Here is a 22,409-nt window from a genome sequence, read left to right on the forward strand (position 1 = left end):
TCTTAAGACAAAAAGTTCCAGTTTACTTAAAATTGTTTACTGTACTTTTTAAAAAGCCCTTTACCTTCAATGTACAAAGGATATATTTTCTCAAAAGCTTTCAGTAGATGTATTCCATACTTAGACAATTTGAAGAAATGGATTTATCTAAGAGGAAAAGTATAAACTTTCTTTCTATAATAACAAGTCTTAATTGACTATGCCAAAGTATAAACCAAATTTGGAAACTCCCCTTTACCTCATTTAAAACGAAAATCCATGTAATCTTGGACCTTCAGATTTTAATTATCAGATTTTTTTTTTTAAACTAGAGCTTCACCAATAGCCCATCATCTTTTGATAAATTGACTACATTTCAGTAATACTGTGACCACAGATTATGGTATGATATACACATGGGAATTATGACTTCTCTGCACTTGGGCTGTGAGGGAGAAGGACCAAATTCCAGCCTCTTCGGTAGTAAAAGATTGGGTTTATTTTTATTGCTTTAATTGTTGCTTTTTGTTTAAATGTTGTTTTTCTAGTTTGACAGCAAGGAATGTCTTTGCTATTTTAGGAAGGAGAGAGACTGCTAAATTCTTTGACAGGCCAGCCTCACTCGGAGGATATCCTCCTCTTTGCTATACCAATATGTGCACCTTACACTACCATGACAAACTATAAGTAAGTTGCAGCGAATTATCTGAAGAAGTAATGAATTTTAATTTGACAGATTGGCAGCACTTTGAGTTAGTTCCTTAACACCCGGTAAATGGTGTGATTTTTTTTTTTTCTTTTACAAGATACAAAGTGAAGCTCACTCCAGGCACCCAGAAGAAAGGAAAAGGTACTGTATACAGCACAAGTAGTCCTTTTCAACCCAGCAGCTCTTTAAGCTGGCACATGCCATTTAACATCTTCTTTCATGTACTTTTTACAGCTGCCAAGACTGCTTTGCATAATTTCATGCATTACAAAGAAGCTACCACAAGAGAAAAAGATTTATTTCGCAGTGTAAAGGTAAAGAGCCATCTTCTTGGCTTGTTCAAACTATTACAGCAAGAATGAAAGGAGCATTTAGTGCTATTGCTTTCTGTTTTGTCCTTGCATTACTATCTCTTCAATCTTGTATTTAGCTGTGACATTGAGTACCTTTCCCAGACATGAGGAAAAGCTCTGGGAAAGTCTCTTCTGCTCTCTTCCTCCTCCCTCCCCAACCCCCCCCAAGAAGTTGGTCCAATAAAAGATCTCTCACCCACACCTTGTTTCTCCCTATTGGCATAGGAGATTAATAGACTTTTAAGGCCAGAAGGGACCATTAAATCATCTACTCCCAACCCCCAAGATTTACTCAGTTTCCCATCTTGAGCCTAATAACCTGCATTTGACTAAGTATACCTTCAAGAAAAGCATCCAGTCTTGATTTGAAGACAGCAAGAGCTGGAGAATCCACCACTTCCTTTCCAGTGGTTAATCACTGTTAGAATTTTGTGCTGTTTTTTTTTAATTTGTCTGATTCCAGCCATTGGTTCTTTTTCTGCCAGATTCAGGAATGCATTAGAACTGGGTATTTTCTGTACATGAAGGTACATACACACTGTAATCAAGTCACCTCTCAAATCTTCTTCTTTTTGATAAAATACACATATTGAGCTTAGTCTCACTGTAAGGCACTTGCTCCAGCCTCCATTTTTGTGGGTCTTCTATGTATTGTCTCCAATTTTTAAACATCAGAACTGTACACAGTATTCTAGTGTCTCATCAGTGCCCTGTACAGAGGTAAAATCACCTTCCTGCTCATACTTGCTATCCTTGTTTGGCAGTCCCACCAGAGCTCATGTTCAGCTGCTTGTCTGGGATCCCTAAATCCTCTTCTGAGTGACTGCTGTCTAAGAGAAGTCTCCTGTTTGTGTCTGCATGGCCTGCATTATTTGTTCCTAGATATATGACCTTGCATTTTGCTGTATTCAAATACATTTACCAAGCAATCCAGATTACACTAACTGCCCTGTCCTCCTCATTTACCATTCTGCAAATTTTATTATCAATTATCTTATTTACTTCTAGATCCCTGATAAAAATGTTGAATAATCTGGCCGACCAACAGTTGTGGTGGAACCTTATTAGGAATGCACCCATTTGATGATTCCTTGTTAACAACTATGTATATTGAATACTACTGAACAAAGTTATGTTCAGATAGCTGGAGTGTTAAGCATATATATGATCTGATGATCCATTGTTTTCCCTGGAATGGGTGGGAGGTGCAGTAAGTGTTAATGGTTCTTTATTCATTAAAAAGGGGAAGGTCTGAGCACACTGCATTTTCATCAATCATTTACTGAACTATCAGAGGGCCACTTTCTTTGGAGAAACAAGCAGAGACATGCTGTACTGTAAAGTGACAGTGACACATGGTTATCACTGATTCATGTGACTATTACTTTGCAGCTGGTATTCAGAGAGGACATGGGAGGCTGGGAAGGAGTGATTGTTGAACACTTCTTACTTAATTTTGACTCTTGATTTGGTTTTATAGGATACTGATTTATCAAGAAATATTCCTGGTAAAGTGAAAGTGTCTGCACCTAAGCTCCTGAACATGAAAAAGAAGTGAGTTTTGATCGTAAATCATGAATATGTGTTTGAACTGCTACTCCTGCTTCAGAAGAGGATAGACACAAACCTGCCATCTGGACCTCTTCCAATTTTGCTAATAAAGTAAAATAGCTATAATCAGTTGGACTAAATTTAAGAGGCAGAGGTGAACTGTTGCCTACATCTATTTGTATGGACTTTAAATTACATGTAGCATGTGACTCCTCCTGAAGTGCACAAGTAAAGTACTACTGGCCTTAGCTGTCAAAGGCAAGACTGATTTTGGACTGATCCTCTTTCTAATGCTGTGAGGACTGGCCCAGACCCAGTCCACTCTCCTTACTGCCTGCTCTAGCTCATGCTGCAGCAAAAGTCCTGCTGCTTGTTCTTTTCAGTTCTCCTTGGGCAAAGGCCAGGATTTAAACATATTACCCTGGTTGGAGCCCTCTTTCTAGTCAGAACATCTACTCCCATGTTTGGGAATGAAGATAGATTGATAATGTTTACCAAAAGCCTGTACAGTCAAATCTGTCATAGGGTAAGAAAAGTCCTGCAAGGACAAAAATCCAAGTCTTGCTTCTGACTAGTCAGCTGCAGTCACTTACTGGCAGTGGAGCACCACCATGCCACATTATGAATGAATGGGGAATAGTATAATACTTTGTCCATATTGGGGGGATTTTATATGTACTATACCTCTGAGCAGACAAAAAACAAAAGGCCAGAGTAAAACAGATGAATGGTGAGCTAAAGCTTAAAAATCACAGCTCAAATAAAATACCACTACTGTTCACCCTAATGGAGAGCATAAGACAGCTAATTAAATTATAGTCAGAATATTCAGTTTATTATAAAAAGAAATGAGACAATAAGGGGAGTGCTGAAGTCACATTGTTCCAATATTTAAATCACAAGTCATTTATTAGTTTCTCAACCCCTCCACTGTATCAGTGGTGGCCTATGCCTCCTGGGAGACAATGAGCACAGTTAAGGCAGAGCCAGAAGGGCCTTAGTGCTGGTTGCTGCTCACATACAATCTACTTTCAGTAGTTTTAAAACTAGTGAAGCTGAACAGAGCCTGGCAGCTGTTAGTCATCAGCTTCACAGCATGCATGAAGCTCTGGATCTAGAAGCTGCTGAAGGAAACAGCACATTAATAATCAAGTCATTCCTGGGAAACTGGCAGTTGGTACTTTTGGCTACTCCTAGACATGCATGGTCCAGTTTGACTAAAGCATTTTCACAATTAAGACAGAATACATCTACTCACACTTACAGCTCTTGAATAACCCCACAACATGACACTTAGTCACCATCCCTCTGTTTGTTTTTAAACAACTCAAACTAGACCTTAAATTGGTGAGCTAATCCCTGGACTAAATTAGAATAGCAGTTTCTCTAACCTTAAACTCATGTGGCCAAACATGTTAGGAATCTGTCTTATTCCTATCAGTGAGATGCTAATACAGACTAAAACTACTTTATCATGTTGAATAATGCTAGAGTGTCATTGTTCTTTAACATTAATGGTGTCCCAAAGAACATTAGTGCCTGAAAATACTTCTAGCATTTGCCAAACTTTAAGGCCCAGAAATTCAGCAACAACCTACAAATCCTTGAAGGGTAACTCCTTAAACAGCATTTCCCTGCATTGACACACTCTGAAGTAATTTAGGTTAGAGTAGTTTTCCTATCATCACATAATGAAGTGAGTGGCATTAAGTTGAACAAACCATTACTGGTTTAACTTAGCTTAGGCACTGATACATTTCAACTTGCATTAAATACATTTATTGCAAACATCTTTACACAAAAATAGGTTCTCTCTAAGCCATTCACATGCAACTTACAACCAACAAGCTACTACCACTGACAATGCAGATATTTATACAAGTTTCACATCTGCCACAGGTGGTTGGTAAAATTATTACATCTTTTAGAATTGCTCATCCACACACACCTTCACAGAAGTAACTGATAGAAGTCTTAAGAGCCAGATGTATTGTTACTTCCAAACCGCTGATTGACACTGTGAAGCAAGTGCTTTGGGAGGCAGGTCCATGAGTTGGCTAATATCTCTTTGAAGCAAATGACTGCTTCTAGGCACAGCCTTGGAAAAAGAATGAATATTTCAGTTACTATTAAGAACATAAGTGAAATAGCACCAAAGGTAAGAATTCTGTTTCTTAAAGCTGTTTAGTTGACTTGTCCCCCCCAAAGTATTAGCTGTTTTCATTGTTAGAGGATTATAAAGTCTTTACATAAGAATGGAAGCAGCAAGACTCCTTCCATTACTGAATGCTACTTCAGCTTTCCTTGGGGAATGTTATTAACTCAGTCTCCCAAGTATGCCTAGGAACCATGATTTGGTACTAAAGTCTATGTAGTCAAAGTACAAGGTATTAGTAAATGAGAAGGGAAGAACAAAGGTGTTAGATTCAAAAGTGTATTTTTTTTTTTACCTTACAAGAGATTTTGGTTGCAGAGAAAACACAAGTATCTCATTACTATGAGCCTGGAAAGAGAGATGTTAATTAATATTTGAAGCCTTATTGTTAAATGCATTGATAAGTTAATTCCTTAAAAAGCAGCAAAGTTTCTCCTTTAAACACAGTGAAATTTTCCTGTGGCACTGAAAGTCTTAGTCGCTGATGACAGAGAAATGCGTTTCACAATTGGAGGTTGCAGTTGAAGTGACAGATGCTAAGGGGGGTGTCTCACTTTTAAAAAAACTTGTTCTCCACACAGCAGTACTAGAAATTCTTAAAACCAGACTTACGGCTTTGTGATGGGCAAGTAAGTTGTTGGCACAGCCACCAAAAACAATGACCTCTCCTTCTTCACTCGCACAAGCTGTATGCCACAGCCTGTAAAATGAACAAGCCCCACATTTATTAAAGACAGAGGGGAAGAGACCGAGTACAGCATTAATACCATTAGAGACACGCTGTGAGATAGGAGGTGATATTTATACGCAAGGTTGATGCAGGCAGCTTATTTTAGGCATGTAATAACTTCTAGCAAAAGTAAACAATGACTTCAGTGGCTAAAAGTTACTATTCTTTCTACACAAATCATATTGGAGATATCCACTTTGTAAGATGTCTGGGTGGTTCTAAGGTCTGATGACAGGCACTCATGAAGTTCATCTTTTGAAAGTAAACTAAAATTTACGGTAATCCTAGTTTGGGTAGCTGAAGGGTTTGTGAAGAAATATTGTTTGAAGGTAGAGCATTCTGTTTTTTTAAATCAAGCCAGTCATATCCGAGGCTTCCAGTTTTTGAGCCGAAGGAATCAGTTACAATAAGATTCTCCAAACAATGAGACAAGGTGAACCCTCACCGTCCACACTATCACAGTCCACCTGCTGTCTAACTCATATTACCGATACACCTTAGCTGCCTTAGAGTACTTAAGTCAAATTTCAGTGTTTTTAATCAAGCATCTGAAAAAAATGTTATTTAAATTTCAACATAACTATTTAAGGCAGGTTTCTGAACCCTGCAGGAAGATCAATTGTAAGAAAGGTGCTTGGGGTAGGACAAAGGTTAGCTCTAGTAGATTACTACAGTCTGACTACAAAATTTTGCACAGTGAGGAAAGAGTACTTCCCCATATTGCCCTTCCTAAAAGATTAGCCTTGTTAACTAGCTATAGTATGCTCAGGGCTGACCACCGCATAAATTATGATACTGGATCAGACCAGTGGTCCATTCAGTCTGGTATCTTGCAGCTGGGGTCAGTACTAGACACTTCAGTAAGAGATAAGTAGTGTCATACTAAGCAAGTTATCCTACACCTGTCCCATCACTTGAGGCTGGCTTATGCCTAGAAGCATTATGGTTTATCGTCATTCTAAAACATTTTATCGAACGTGGGCTTGTCTACACTACCGCACAGGGTCGATCTAAGATACGCAACTTCAGCTCCGTGAATAACGTTGCTGAAGTCGACGTACTTAGATCAACCTACTGCGGTAAGTCGGCTCTCCAGTAAGCTCCAGTCGACTCAGCTTGCGCTCCTCGTTCTGGTAGAGTACCGAGTTGAGGGGAGAGCGCTCAGCAGTCGATTTATCACATCTAAAATCGACCTCTGCTGGATCGATCACTGCTGGCACGTAGTGTAGACAAGCCCTGTGACTGTGCTTAGTCTAATCCATGAGTGCAATCTTGGATCTCTGTCTCAGTTGCAACTTGTACCAACACGTTCCATGGACCACTTATGCAAAAGAGTATTTCCTTCTCTAAGTTTGTTACCTTCCGCTTTTATTCAGCGTCCCTTTGTTTTTAGTACAATAAAGTGTAAGAGTACCCCTATGCCTTCCCTATAACGTTATCTTGTATCTTTCTCTAAACAGTCCCAGTTGTGTGAATCTCTTCGTATCCAAGTCTTTTCATGCCTTTAATTATTTTTTTGACAAACATCTCTGAACTCCCTCTATTACGGCTTGAAATTGGGTGACCAGAACTTGACAGTATTCCAAACGAAGATGATTTATGGTGACATTACAATGTTTTCCATCCCATTTTTATGCACCCTAACACTGTTAATTTTATGACTTTGGCCATGTAAAAGATAACGGTCTCTATTTAGACAAAGTCCATCCAGCAAAGTACTCTGACGCAGAGCCAGCTGTCAGCCAGGGCAATCAAAGCATTGTGATTCCCCATATGTCCAGAGCAGCAGTTTTAAAGAAACATTCTGCTAGTAGACTGAGCATGGATTTCCAAGTCTGGCATGTTAAGGTCTACTCTGCCTGTCGAGTACTAGAACTTTGTGTACTAACACCACTAAAATGGACATTCTAGTTAGTTCTCTGCCATTTTACAGGCTAATAGTTACGCAGATAAGTAAAGTATCAGCTGATAGCTGAGTTCCAAACAGTGTAGGCAGAGAGATATGCTGGAGTCTGTATCAGTATAGACATACAGCTACCTTAATCCTGCACCTTCATTAACAGGATGTATTATTGTGGTGGGGTAAGAGAAACCAATCTGATTTATCACTACTTTACTTTAAAAAAAAGATGCTGTATTACTGAAAGAGTGATCCGAGTCCTATGTGTGCCGTATCAATGCTACAGACTGCCCCTTAAGATTTCCTAGATACACATACTGGTTTTTATACATTTCCAAGAACGTGTGTACATCTTACCTCGGTTTTTCAGAATAATTATGCTCAAACTGTTTCCACTCATTCTTACTGATACAATAAATCCAAGCATCACCTATAAACACAAAGATATATTAACCCTTGTCACTGTTGCCAGAACAAGCATGTTCTGGTATAACATAAGAATATAGTGTTTAACCATGTGTGTGTCCAATTCTTCAGGACTGAAATTTACAATTTTTGGCTGGCTGTGTGAAAACTTGCTCTCACTGGTGGCTTTCTGTGGCTAGGACAGAGTAGAGAGAGGCAGATGGGGAACCTATGCTTTTATCCCTTGCCCATACCCACAGCAAAACTTTCATTTAGGAATAAAGTTTATAACTTTACAAACTTCAAAAATTGTAAATTATCAGCTCTGAATGAGAAGTGAGAGTGTAGTGGTTTTGTAGAAAAAGAAAAATACAGCCACAAAGTTGAACATAAATTACTAATCATCTCCTCCTCTACACACAAACACTGAAATCCTTATTTATGTTTTTGAATATATGTGCTGTTAAGTCAAGTCAAATTATACACATGTATAGGTATATAGTCCTCTTTACGTCTTTCCATTTATGGAAGGAAGAGAAATGTCTTATTTTAAATTCCTTCTAAAACACAACAGACCAGACAAATGATGGAACGCTTTTCCTTGCAGAAAACAGCGTACCTATGAAAACTAGATATAATATTATTAATGAAGTTTTCATAAGCCTCTCTAAATGTGCATCTGGTCTTGATAAAGTTGACAAAACAAAAAGCTGATTACATGTTGAATTAGACAAGAGTAGTGTTGCTTTTCTAATAACCATAAGAAATCATTCACATGATGGCCAGTCTGTTGATGATGCAATTCTTGTTTTCCCCTGGGGCTAGACAGTGTAACTCCTACAATTTGGGGGACAGGTACAGCCATCTTACCGCTCTGGGAGTAGTCTGCCATCACATGTTCCATTCGTCTGAATGGATTTTACACCACACAAGGGAGTTGACTATAATCAAATAGCACTTTTCAAAGATAAGCCTAATAACCTTCAGTATTGACAAGGCTGAATAAGTCTACAGCAGGTCACCTAACTACACAGATTTGCACATTGCTGGAAAGATTAAGAAATGAGCTCTCAGTGTCTGATTGGGCGTGGGATGCTCTATTTAAAAAAAATGCCACTGCTGCTGTGAGAAGTGAACAATGAGCACTGCAAAATGTCACCCACGGGAATAGTCAATGGCTAGGACACTAGAGGGGGACTCAGGAGACCTGGGTTCAATTCCCAGCTCTGCCACTGGTTTGTTGGATGATTGGGCAATTCACTTAACCCATGCCTCAGTTTCCCCATCTGTAAAATGGAGACAGTGATATTGACCTTTATAAAGCACTAGGTATTACCGAGGCACTGTTAGTACAGAGTTTACAGTTAAACAGACACTTGAGCATGCAACTGTATAGAATTTGGAGAGTATAAAGTTTCCTTGGAATTACTTACTCAGTGGCTGCTTATCGGTGGTAAACCCTCCAAAGAGAAATAGGTGATCTGATGAAACTGGAGTTAAGGAATGCCAAGATCGGCCTACTGGGCAAATGCCTTGTGTAATTCTGCATTTAAACAAAAAAGCACCCCAAGTTACAGACCAGCTAAAACACAATGCAGACTTTTTGGGTTGCAATGATTTTTCAGATATTAAATCCATGCAGCTGAGTATTGGATGCTAACTTTGACCAACTATTAGCAACAATTCAGTTCCTTGTTGAGGATGGCACAGTTCATTTCTCAATGATTATAGGTCAGACTTCCTGGAAAGAGTTATTGCAGACAGACTAATCCAATGAAGACAGAATAATCTCAAATAATGGCAGTCTGAATGGCAGAAGGAGTTTTCCTCATCTCCAGGCACTTTAAAATTAGTGATGGCCAGTGAAACAAGGTACTAGAACATAAACATTCAAAAAGCAGTGCATTTGATGGTAAATACTTTGAAGTTCTGTTAGAATGATTTGCAGGTGAAAAAACACATTTACAAATACAATGATATACTGCCTTGAAAAAAAAAAAGACTAAAGAGCTTTGATACCTACATTTCATTCCACTCCCATGTGTCCAAATTAAGATGATAAAGATCATTCATTCTAGAATCCTAAAATAAAATAGATAGAAGTTGAATGAAATATTCACTTTAGAGATTCAGCAGTAACACTGTAAAACTGTTCTTACACTTACTCGGTATCTGCCTCCAAACACATAGCCTCTGTTCCCAACTGTAGCGCAGGCATGGGCTGCTCGGGGTGAGGGGGATTTACCCTGACATAAGAAAATATTAAAATTAGAAGGAAGACTTGTTCGATAGCGTTATTCAGATAGTGGTATTGAGCAGAGGCTGGAAACTAAGAAAGGAAATCTGGTCAGAGATCTTTAACAGCTCCATAATTACACAGATGTTACATTCAAGATAAAACCAAATACCATTTCCCCCCAGAAATTCATGATTGGCTAAGAGGGCAGAAACCCTGGGTTAATGGTCTGATTTAAGGTGACCAGCAGCAGGTGGGGACAGGGGAGAAAATGGGGTTGCATTCATCTACATAAGGGAGGCCCAGGAGACCCAAGTTTTACGTGTTTGGGTGGGAGGCAGTTGGGAAGTCACCTAAGAAGAGAGAAAGGAAAGGCTGCATTTAAAAAAAAAAAAACCCCTAGGAATATCAAGTCTGGTTTTGCTGGAGGACTTATGATGGACACAGATGTATATGAGGAACTCTCTCAGATCTTAATTGAAAAGATGAGGTGGGGAAGTGATAAATATTTTTCTTACAGCTAATTCCAGGGCATGAGATCAACTGTTTCAAACTCTCTGTCTTAACTATCTGAATGTCACTTCCCATCAGATTTTACTTCCTTGGCATCCATGGCACTATAATCCTATGAGTTTGCTTCTGAACAATTCAGACAGCTTTAGTGTCCAATGTATGGCACTATAGCACGCAGTCATTTTTCTTTATTTTGACCCTTCATTCACCAGCCAAGTGGGTTTAAGAGTGCGAAACGCGAGCTAAGGTGGGTGAGGTGATATCTTTTATTGGACCAACTGCTATGGGTGAGAGAGACAAGCTTTCACCAACAGAAGCTGGTCCAATAAAAAGGTATTATCCATCTTGGGAACCAAAAGGGCTACACAACACTGCAATCTCAAGAGCTGTCAGTTGGTCAACAACAGGTTGGAGTTAGGCTGTAAATTTCACTTTGCTGATTTCCCTATAAAAGCAGCAACTAGGGAATAGATAGGTTCCTACCAATTCACATTCTCATAAGAAAACTAGTGAAATGAGGTCTAGACAGCTAACTACTGTAGGGTGTGTAAAGATATAGCATCTCTCCAGGCGCTAAGTGCTGCCAGGTGTACGTGGATAGAGGTGAGAGCTAAGCCTGATGTTTTCAGGGCAAAGAGGTAATTTAGGACAATGTCTCTCAACCTTTCCAGACCATGGTTTCCCTTTCAGGAGTCTGATTGGTCTTGCGTACCCCCAAGGTTAACCTCACTGAAAAACTACTTGCTTTCAAAATCAGACATAGAAATAGTTAAGTGCTGGATTACTAAAAACAAAAACAGGGACTCCAGTAGGGCCAGAATGAAGGGTCCCTCAGTCTGGGCGGTCCCCAGGAGAAGCAGTACCAGGCTTCTCTGGGGGTGGGGGGGTGTCATAAGGGTGCCTCGGCTATCCATCTGGGTTCCTGCATGGCAGCAGAGATGTTGGTGGGGCTATTTCCTGGGACTCCTCTGAGTCGGATGATGGTGCCATTGGAAACAGCAGGACTGTCGGTACTGGATGGCCCTCATCTGATGGATGGGAAAAGGGCTTTGCTGCAGAAGGAGCAGCGATTCATCCTCAGGTGTGGGGACATCCCGAAGAATTGGTGGGCCCAAGAGGAGTGGAGACTGCGGGTACGCAGGAACACCTCCTCTGGCATTTGGAATGTCTCTGTACATCCAGCAATCCGTGAGGTGCCACTGAGACACCGGAGGGAACCAATTCAGCAGTCACGGCCAGCCAGTCAGCATGTTGGTGGAGTGGCTCTGACAGAGCATCTGGAGCCGCGCTCGTAGATAGGTGCTCTAAGAGTCCCAGAACCGAGGGTCACTGGCGGTACAGATGGATCTCACTTCTTTGCCATAGCCTCCAGCCAGGGGACCTTTGGTGCCAGTTCAGCAGGATCCATGTGCGACATCTCTCCCGACCTGATGCGGCTCAGGGAGGGAATGTGTCTCTTATGAGCAGTCTGTTGGGGAGATCTGCTCTTATGCCCAGGAGAGTGTTTCTTACTCTTGCGGTGGCGCTTGTCTTTAGGCTCCACACCATTGCTCGTGCTCAGAGGGGCATTACATGTTGGTGGAGGCCGCTGTACAGAGCGGGGCCTAGACATAGTCCCTGGGTGACGGCGTTGTTTCCCCTGATCAAGGAGGGTCTATACTATATTACACTAAACCACACTATGAAAACTATGAAAAACTATTTACACAAAAGTGTGGAGACAACTCTCATCAAAATAAGAGCAAAGGAGAAAGAGGGGTTCCAACTCAGGCCATGCAGCAGTGAGAGAGAACTGGAGTGGCATTGACCCACACTGCCCCTCAGACTCTTGATCGGGAGCATAAGGAGACATACTGCACGTGTGTGTCAACGGACACTGCTGGGGAGAAACTTCCGGACTCAAGTGCATGACGCGCATGAGCACCCATGTGTGGAATACACATGGAGATCATCACTCGAAGAAGAAACCTGACCTGTGAGGAAAGGTTAAAAAAACTGGGCAAGTTTAGCCTCGAAGAGAGGCAGAGGGGGAACCTGATAACAGTCTTCAAATATGTTAAGGGCTGTTACAAAAAGGGCAGTGATCAATTGTTCTCCATGTCCACTGAAGGTAGCACAAGAAGTAATGCGCTTAATTTGCAGAAAGGGAAATTTAGATTAGATTTAGGTAAAAATCTTTCTAAATTATAAGGATAGTTAAGCACTGGAATAGGTTACCAACAGCGTTGTGGAATCTCCATCACTGGAAGATTGACAGGTTGGACAAACGCCTGTCAGGGCTATGTATACCTGGTCCTGTGTCAGTGCTACAATTCTACGTTTCTGTTATTTCACTGATGGGAAAACTGAAGTGCAGAAAATGAATACTAACCACACAGTCAGGGTCAGCAACAACTGTGTGGATTGGAACCAAGATCACCCGACTCAGTTGTATGCTTTAATCGCAAGACCATCATTCCGTCCTTTGAACTCTCCTGCAGATCAGAGTTAAATTACATGCTCTCAGAGGACAACTAGGAATGACAGTTACTTGGATTGTTGCAAAGGCCGTACTATTGTTCCATAGCAGAGGAAAGCTGAGGGCGCATTACATCACCGACTAGTGATCCCTGCAACTGAGCGAAATGGAACCAGGGTATTGCCATTCTGAATCAGATCCACGCTCCATCCTTCCTGTATCCTATCTGACAGTGGCCAGCACCAATACCTGAGAAAGGTCCAAAAAACCTCCTAATCCCTAGCAGCAAGAGACTGGCTGAAGACATGCAGCACTGATGGGCTCCAGAAAACTGCCCTCTCAGCTAGGAGGCTTGTGACTTGTACACAAGGTCATAGGGATGGAATGTGTGCGTGGCTGGGGAGAGAAGAGATTCAAGGCACCAACTGGGACTTCACACACTTCATACTAGGGAACAGTAATTGCACAATACCACACCTTCTATCATTGTATCAGGGGAAGACAGACTAGAGCTAGAGCAAAAATGTGAGGCTGGAACATACAAGTAAACTTTTAATATGAGGAGAAGACATGGGGGTGGGTGAGAGGGGAGTGGAGAGGGAGGAAGAGACAGGCAGATCCGCCAATAAAATAACTACTGAATTTATAGGACTACAATACAGAAGTGGTACTTCAAGACAAGTCAATTGCTCAAAGTCACTGCTGGAAGCCCCTGGAGGCACCTATGCAGAGCAGCCTTTTGATTTGTAGACTTCCTCTTTCTTAATGAGGATCAGAACAAAACTAAAAAAACCATACAGGCCTAGCAAGTGATGATACTTTGCATAGTATTGCTACTCTTTATCTTCATGTCCCTTCTAGTGTCAATCCTAGAAAAAGCAGCCATTTCTCCTGAAGAGTTATGTTTTACTCACTGTCAAAATTCTTTTAAAAATTACCGTGGTTATGGGCTGGCTCCAAGAAAAGGTTTCAGTGTCCAGAACATGTACGTGATCATTCCATCCTCTAGGCTGACCTGAGTTCTTTGGAAAATTGATGAAAAAACTATTACATTTCCATTTTAATGAACATATTATGCACTAGCACCAGAATGTTTTCTGCTGAAAATTACTCTTAGGTGGAGAAAGAAGGTTACTTACCCAAAAAGAGGTTTCATCAAATTCAAAAGTTCCTATTGGTATCCCTTCAGGCGAATAACCATAACCTCCAAAAAATATTAGCCTGTTCAACAGAAATTACATCAAGATTATCAAAAGCAAATACCATTGTATGGCAATCTCTACTATTACAACTTAATGCTCAGTAAAGGCTTTTCACACACAGCATATGGGAAAACCCACTATGCTCCCTTGACTTTGTTACCAAATTACAAGTAAGGCTTTTCTTATTTTCAAACATGTTTAGGGGTGAGCACTTTCAAAATGTTTATTTAGAATGAAACCCAGCATGAGATTCAATGTATAACATGTATTCCCTTCCCAGTTTTGTTCCTCTTAGATACAATACACCAACAAGAATGACAATCTTATTAAAAAAAAGTCACAAAGAGAACTGCAATACTTTTGGTCATGCTTGCTTACTTATTTTTATAAACCCAAACTCCAAGTTTGTCCTTTGATGAGGGGGGAACACCTTGACATTCTACTCTAACCCACTGCAACACTTTGTCCTTGGATCTGGAGTTTAACATGTAGAACTGCAACACAATAAAAATAAAAGTTTTTTAACCCACACAGTTAGCATAAATCTAAAGACTAACAAATGTTTCAATATACTGATTAGCATGCACCAGCATAAAAGTATATAGTTCTTTTCCAAGCTCAGAATACAATGATGAAATATTCTGCAGTCACATGGAAGGATCCAACACCACCCAAAAGTAGGCCCTTAATGCTGTTCTACACCTGTGAAAGGAGTATTAGTACTGAACTTTGTTTACTCGCATCCCAGGGTGGAAAGCTGTAGTACTCTCTCAAGCTCCAGCCATTTGAGTGTAAAATAGTCCACTCAGCAGATTTTTTTATAATATGATCATCTCTCCTTTCTTGCACACTTGGCTGTGCAGAGGGACAGCTGATGTTGAACTGAACTTGTCATTATGCTAATGATGAAGTCTATCAGTGACATGAATATGAAGCTGGTTAGGTGTCAGAGCTATTTTATTTCAGCCTATCAGTTTACACTCTAGTTTATGATTTACTGGTATCCTTTTTTAAGTGAAAGCTTAGATTCTCCAAGCCTGAGATAGATGGAAAGAAGAAAGAGAACCATTTTCACCAAACTACCACAAACCAGCTCAATTTGTCGCCACTTCTATCCAGCTGCAAGCTTAAGGTTTAAGTGGATTTTTTAAGCTCTCAGCCTTCAAAATTAAGTAGACTCAAAGGATCTATGTAATATGACTGCAGGGTGAATTTGGCCAGTACACTAGGATTAACACCACTTCCTCTGCAGTAACTACAACTACTGGAGAGGAGGATGTTTTCCAGCATTGCAGTCTACTCCCCTCAGTCATGCCAAACTATCTAGGGTTGGACATGATCCATTCCCAAAAGCCGTATCAGCCAACAAAGTTACAGAGAAATTGAACTGGTGGAAATCACTGTGTCAGTCATCTGGATGAAAAGCTCAGAGTGGTAAAACTACTACTGTAAGTTGTTGCTTCTTCAGCAATTGTAAAAAAGTATCATTTGTTTGGATTACTTCAAGTTTGAGGACGCGATTGAGGGAAAGAAAACTAGTTTCTTAGTTCCAAGCAATGAACATATAGACAGCAGATGAAGGTATGTTGTAGGAGAGAATGTGAAGGACCTAATGACTTGCTACCTATTCAGCATTCCCCAGTCATTAACATGACAATATCGAGGTTTGGTTAACACAGTCCAACAGACATACTATAGCTGTTCAGAAGGAAGAGGGTTTGTAGGTTATGAAATGTGGTATTTTCATGTTTAGGATGCATTTTAATGTGCTTAGAAGTCAGTCTTACCTTTAGTACAGAAGGGGGCTACAAACATTGTCTACTGGAACCTCTTTAATAGAAAGGGTATAATTAATCTTCAGACACTGACCTTGTTTGTATTGCCACGTGCATGATGCCCTCCAAATAAGTACAATACTTTGTCTACACACACAGCACAACTGCCTGACATGGAAGGTGGAACATCTCCTTCTGTTTTTTTTTTATTCCTGGAAAGATAAAATGCATTTAAAAACTGATAAAAAGGAAAAAATTATTTTGTCTGAAGTCGAAGCATTCAGTCTGACTGGCTGAGTTATTAACTGCAACAAAAAGGAGTACTTGTGGCACCATTCAGACTAACAAATTTATCACGAAACCTTATGCTCAGATAAATTTGTTAGTCTCCAAGGTGCCACAAGTCCTCCTTTTCTTTTTGCGAATACAGACTAACATGGCTGCTACTCTGTAACTACAAGTGCTTGTGGGATATTGAGGACTCCTGTTTTGAGTCATTTGGATCTTGATAGGAACAGCACTTCAAAAACACTGAAAAACCCTCCTTTTACAAAGATGTATTTTCAGGGGATTCTCTATGCCCAATTCAGAGGACTAAGGATTCTCCTCCCCCCTCCACCTTTTTGAAATAGAGATTCTCAGACACAGAGAATCCTCCGTTAAAACACATCTTGGTAAAAAAAAGGAGGGTTTTTTAATGTTTCCAAAGCGCTGTAATCACAAGGATGCATTTCCAAACTCAAGGCTCCACATGACCACAAGGACAGCAACTGCCAAGAAAGACTGGATGGGATTCCCTTCAGAACCAGTTAATACTACTCCTTAAAGAGTTTAGAGCACTTTGCAGGATAAGTCCTTAGTTGTCTAAAGAGATGAAGCAACATATAACCCCCCACCACCAACAGCAGGTATGCAGCTTCTGAACAACTTGCGGGGTTTTTTGTTGGACTAGGAGGCAAAAATAGTATATGTCGCTGAACAGATGTTTTTAATTTAAAAAAAGATATTGTACCTTCACAGCACAATGAAGAAAATACTACCTGAACATAGGTTTATTTCATTAGGTTATTTGCTGTAGTATGTTACAAATATCTACAATCTATGGAAACTATGTTTGATATCAGGGGTTCTCAAACACTCCACAGTGTTTGTCACACCTTATTGGAGAAACTGTCTTGGGAGCCACCTCCTCTCCCATTTAGAGTCAAGTGACATCCCTGTGGCAACTACAGCAATCACTTACATGGAAAAATAAGATGAAGAAAACTTGATATTTAACTGTTTTATAATGCAGTTTGCAGGGTGAATAAAAATCAATGATTAAAAAAACCAAAGTCAGTTTTAATTTTAATTAAATATGGACTTCTAAAAAATAAATGCACTTAAAATTAAAAATTTGAAATTGACAACCTATGTTAAGGCTTAAATAATTATTCAAATCATTTCAATTATACAAAAAAAACCCTAATAGTACATATTTGTTGCCAAATTTTAAAGAAGGTCAAACCACTGAACTGGTGGAAGCCATTGACTAAGCTCCTTGAACTACAGTCTGTTGAAGTGCTAACCTAATTTTTGACAGCAGTAGCCTCTTCTGCAGATGCAGAGAAAATATTTTCTTCATTTCACTTTATTCAACTAGTTCAGCTCAGTTACTAATTTAATTCCAAGTTAAGAAACCAATTAGGAGTTGAAAAACCAGGAAAGCTTCTTTTCCACTTACTGTTTAAGAATAAAAACAAGGGATCAGGGGATGAGATCTATTAGTTCTAAAATCATGAAAAACAGTGACCAGAAACATCAGTTCAATTCACTAACCATAGTTAATACTGCCTTTGTTTAATAAACCAGTTTGTTTTGAATGCAAAACATATTTTGATTTTTTTCCCTCGTTTCCAGCTCATTAAGGATAGTTTTATTTAAAAAGTTGTTTTTGTGCATTTTTAATTTATGTTTCCATCCAAGTAGAGCATGACACAGACCACAAGTAAAAAATAATCATACTCTAGTAAATGAGAAATGCATCACTTTCTAAAATAAAAAAGGTAAAAATTAAAAATCTGAGTAAATGTATGTGGAAGCGTATAACTGCTTAACTAAATGTGTATAGATATAGTGTATCCTCCTGGTTAGCAAAAAGAACCACCAAATTTAGTGTACAGGCTATATTTACTTGCAAATCAAATCAACCTTTCTTTAGAAAAATAACTAAAAGGTACAAATGCAAAACATGATTAAAATGGATTTAAATCAAAGCTCCCTGCTTGCTGATTTAAACAATGATTAAAGTCAGTGATTTAAATTGCTTATATTTACATCAAAGGACCTTGGGGTGGCAGTTTGTCATCTGGAAATGAGGAAAGGCAGTGCCATACTGGCCAGACATGCACCAGCAATTCCTCCGTGGAGCATCAGTATGATTTATAGATCAGTTTGACAACCTCTTTAAAATACAGACACTGGCTTAAGAAAGGAAAAATAAAGTCACTCATGTACTGTACCATCTTCCAGTTTCCATGCTGTAGATCCATATTTCATCTCTAGGCAAATAGAAGTCATAAAATCCCCTAACTTGAGCATTCTGCAGGGACAGCAGAGAAGAGAAAAGGCACTATTACAAAAGGCTCGACATTTTATATCATGTAGAATCAAGTGTTTTCAGGCCTGCCCTCCTTCCCCCCTCAGAAACAATTCCACCTATTTTTAAATGTTTATGAAACAGAAAATAGCATCAGGAGCCAGAGGAGGGATGAGTAGTGGTGTGACCAGTGCAGGCTGCACTCCAGTGACTCCCGCTTGTGTAACAGCCCTTAGGGAGCAGTTACACACTGTGACAAATTCAAGCTGTCTCAGGGCTACTTTAGCTTGTGCTGGGGACTGCACCAGCTCACTGCAGACTCCAGGATCAGAGGAGTATTAACATGGGTTAAAGCCACCTTTGCAAACCCCCTCCCTCTGGCACACTAAAGCTCTAGCATGAGGATCTGCGCTCAGACTTTTTTTTTTTTAAAGGATTTTGCCAGATGTTAATGGAATACACTAGGCACCTTGTTTCCAGATATCTGCAAAAAAATTAGTTTGATGTCATGTGAAAAATAAATTTGGTGACCTTACCCTTGTGAATTGGACCAACAAGAACTAGATCATAATATGGTTTTATTTTCTTTTTAAACTACACATACGCCAGCATGATTAGCAGTCTACTCAGGACCTCTGAACTCTAATGTATCTCCAAGTAGGGGTGTGCTGGAAAAGCTATGTGGATAAAATGGTTAAGTGCCGATCTGCGCAATGTCTGGATCAATCAACCAACCAACAGTATTTCCCTATCTTCCAGAGGATTAAATAGCTGGCAAGAAATAGAGACAAGAAACCCCATCTCCTACAAATAGCCATTGATTAGTCTCCAGAGCATTTATTTAACATCATTTTACAAGGGTCACGCCATTTCTAACTACTTACATGTCACCTTAAAGTTATAAAGTTCAGTACGTGGCATGTCAAACTTTTTTTGAGTGGTTATATTATGTATTTAGAGTTTTGTCAAAATACTGAGGCCGGTCAACCTCGATAGCATCACCAATGACAGATGCCTGGGTTAGTGCAGAGAGAAGCTGTTTTGTCAGATAAGGAGGACTCAGCTGTAGTAATATTTTAAAAGAATAACAGTTTGAGAATGGTACCTTATAGCCTCCCCAAACAAACATGCAGTGTCCATCAGTGACTGCTACATGCCCACTGCGCTCTGCAGGGCTGCTGTTCTCCAGCTGCTCAAAGTTGTCCTCAGCTGGAGCGGGGAGCTCTTCATCTGCCTGCAGCTCTTCATTATCATCAGCCATTTTGATACAGGGCTATGTTCCTAAAACAGACATGTGGGCCTTTTAATAATCACTGGGTGAAACAAGGAGTAGAGAAACTTCACAGAGCTGCTTCCCTCACACAGGTGAAAGATGCCAGATGGAAACAAGAGACAGCCCCACGGTGGAAGGCAGTTTCCTCGTGCACTCTCCTGCCACTTGGAGCGGAAGGCTCCGCTGTGTGTTTCTTGTGTGTCACTTCGGCTGCGGCCGCCTTTACGGACGAGCACAGAACTCGGGCGGGCCACACACGCTCAGCGGGATTTAACGGCCTTGCTTAGGGACTCTTGGCACAAGCTGCTGCTGCCGCAGCCTCCCGGCAGCGCGTCTACCCCAGCGACGCGGCAGCAACACCTACCCCGCCGGAGACACGGCCAAACGCGACGTGACCGGCGCAGATACGGGGGGCGCCTCACAGGCAGCCCGGGGCCGGGCAGCCGGCGGACCAGGGGCCCCGCCAGGGCGGCCGAGCCGCTTGGCGGGGGGGGCGAGGCTGGCGCTGCGCTCGGGGAGGGGGGGCGCTGGCCGCCCGCCTGCCCCTCGCGCGCAAGGGTCAGGCCCCTCCCCGGGCTGCCCCGGGCCCTGAACCCGCCGGGCCCCTCGGCCCGGGCCGGACACTCCCCCGACGCCGCCGCAGGGCGGGGGCAGGCGGCTCGCGCCACCCCCTGACTCACCTCAGCGGGCCACCCAGCCTGTTGTGGGCCACCGCTGTCAACATCCGCCGCGGCGCACTTCCGCTCCCGGCAGCCTCCGCGCCCAGCGCCGGCTCCGCCCCCCACGGACCGGCGCGCGCGCGCCTCCCCCGCCCCCATGACAACCCGAGGAGGGAGGGCGGGGCAGGCGTTGGCCCCGCCCTAGCGATGCCGCCTGGCCGCAGGGTAGGAGCTTGGCTGTGCCCAGGCCAGACCCCGGGGGTCCTGGTTCCCGTCCGTGGACAGTCCTACAGCAGCCTGGCTGGGGATGATCATGTCCTATTACCACTGCGCTCGGCGCTGTACAAAGCAGGGCCGCCCGCTGTCCCAGGTGTTCTGGCGTCTGGAAATCTTTCCAGCGCAGTAAAGATGCCGGGTTTGGTCAGGCACGCCCCATTGGCTCCCACAGCCCCTTTTGTCGGGACAGCCTGAGGGCAGCCGTGCCCGCGCCCCGGGCGCTCTAGCTCCGGAGTAGTTGGGAACTGCAGGGATGGGGTGGCTCGGGAGCAGCCAGTGGAATGGGCAGAGCAGGTACCGGCTGTGGGGTCACCGCCAGGTGGGAGTACGATGGATCGGCTGGTGCCATACCCTGTTTGCCACGGTCAGTGGCCAGGGCAGCCCTGGCAGCAGGTGGCTGTGGGGGCTGGTGTGATCCCCCAGGGATGGGATAGCGAGCCAGTGCCGGGGTGGGGAGAGGAGGCCAGGTGTATGTGGTAGAAGGTAGGGGGCAGGTGGATGTCCTGTGTTTTTGCACCTCAGAGGGCAGATGCCCCATATTTTTTTGTATGCAGAGGTGGCAACCCTCATGCGAGCACAGAACAGAAATAGGGTCTCTGCCTCAAGATTACAATATTAAATTATTCACTACGTACTCCCTGTCCCATACTCCATGATGACCTGGACTTCATGGTGGTGGGGGTCACATACTGACCTTTAGGACACTTAATTTAGACCTTGACCTTGCAGCTGATTCTATTCAAACAGACACTTGTGTCTACATGTAGCCCATACAAGAATAGGTCAGGGGTACTAGAAAGGGCTCCTGAAACTGCAGTACCAAGAGGTGCACTGATCCTTCAGGGATTGGTCTGAATGGACCTTCCTGGGTTCTGGAATCAACAATCCCTCCTGGCTCACACATTGCTCCTGGGGGTGTGACTTTTTTGAGTGCCCCACTGCGTCCTTACAAACACTTGGTGCCTTCTTCTTGCAGAGTCCGGTACCTAGGCTTTAAGAGACTTAACACAGTCTCTTCTTAGGATTCTATTAGAACATGAGGAGCATGCCTAACAGACTCGGACTTCTTGGTACTCATTCTGACAGCAGATGATGTGCAGACTCCATGAGCATGTACTTGAATCTGGCAATTTTGTGACCTTTTTCGAACAGGGTTTGAACCCTCTACAAGTGTGGTGTTTGTCACATGTGCCTTCCCAGACACTTAAGGCAGATGGAGTTTGGGTTGCTCACTGGCAGATCTGTTACATGAACAGACTGACCTTGAAGCCATGTGAATGGGGCATCAGTCCGAACCTGGAGCCCAACCAAGCCAATGGTAGCTATATACTAAAAAGATCATAGAATCATAGAATATTAGGGTTGGAAGAGACTTCAGGAGGTCATCTAGTCCAACCCCCTGCTCAAAGCAGGACCAACACCAAATAAATCAGCCCAGCCAGGGCTTTGTGAAGCCAGGCCTTAAAAACCTCTAAGGAGGGAGATTCCACCACCTCCCTAGGGAACCCATTCCAGTGCTTCACCACCCTCCTCGTGAAATAGTGTTTCCTAATATCCAACCTAGACCTCCCCCACTGCAACTTGAGACAATTGCTTCTTGTTCTGTCATCTGCCACCACTGAGAACAGCCTAGCTCCATCCTCTTTGGAACCCCCCT

General features: G+C 42.1%; 2 protein-coding genes across 5 annotated transcripts in view; one reads left to right on the forward strand and one right to left on the reverse strand.

Moving 5' to 3' along the window:
- The window catches only part of NEMF (nuclear export mediator factor), a 36,767-nt gene extending 33,907 nt beyond the window's left edge, over window positions 1–2,860 (forward strand). For all 3 annotated transcript variants that reach the window (XM_077819694.1, XM_077819695.1, XM_077819696.1), the window contains 4 exons: window positions 560–666; window positions 786–829; window positions 923–1,002; window positions 2,522–2,860. In XM_077819694.1, coding sequence (XP_077675820.1) covers window positions 560–666; window positions 786–829; window positions 923–1,002; window positions 2,522–2,599 — 309 coding nt within the window. In that variant the 3' untranslated portion in view covers window positions 2,600–2,860. The remainder of the gene's footprint in view (window positions 1–559; window positions 667–785; window positions 830–922; window positions 1,003–2,521) is intronic.
- Window positions 2,861–3,466: 606 nt separating this feature from the next.
- KLHDC2 (kelch domain containing 2) lies at window positions 3,467–20,591 on the reverse strand. Of its 2 annotated transcripts, none has more exons than XM_077819697.1 (14): window positions 20,498–20,591; window positions 19,650–19,825; window positions 18,468–18,547; window positions 16,061–16,178; window positions 14,570–14,685; window positions 14,129–14,210; window positions 13,928–14,011; window positions 9,948–10,028; window positions 9,806–9,864; window positions 9,216–9,325; window positions 7,735–7,807; window positions 5,360–5,447; window positions 5,043–5,095; window positions 3,467–4,690 (listed from the first exon to the last, which is right to left on the reverse strand). In XM_077819697.1, the coding sequence occupies exons 2-14, from the start codon at window positions 19,803–19,805 to the stop codon at window positions 4,567–4,569; spliced, it is 1,224 nt and encodes a 407-aa protein (XP_077675823.1). In that variant the 5' UTR covers window positions 19,806–19,825; window positions 20,498–20,591; the 3' UTR covers window positions 3,467–4,566. The 2 variants fall into 2 exon arrangements, with proteins under 2 accessions (XP_077675823.1, XP_077675824.1); XM_077819698.1 differs by lacking the exon at window positions 20,498–20,591 and adding an exon at window positions 20,182–20,283.
- Between the last annotated feature and the right edge of the window lie 1,818 nt (window positions 20,592–22,409).

This window comes from Eretmochelys imbricata, chromosome 6 (assembly GCF_965152235.1).
Source record: "Eretmochelys imbricata isolate rEreImb1 chromosome 6, rEreImb1.hap1, whole genome shotgun sequence".
NCBI classification, from domain to species: domain Eukaryota; kingdom Metazoa; phylum Chordata; order Testudines; family Cheloniidae; genus Eretmochelys; species Eretmochelys imbricata.

Coding starts and splice junctions, on each gene's coding strand:
- KLHDC2 (XM_077819697.1), bottom strand. CDS start 19,805: ATGGCTGATGATAATGAAGAGCTGCAGGCAGATGAAGAGCTCCCCGCT. Junction 10,029..13,927: donor GGAGCCAGCCCATAACCACG/GTAATTTTTAAA, acceptor TTCTTATGTCAG/GGTAAATCCCCCTCACCCCG. Junction 5,096..5,359: donor TACTTGCCCATCACAAAGCC/GTAAGTCTGGTT, acceptor CTCTCTTTCCAG/GCTCATAGTAATGAGATACT.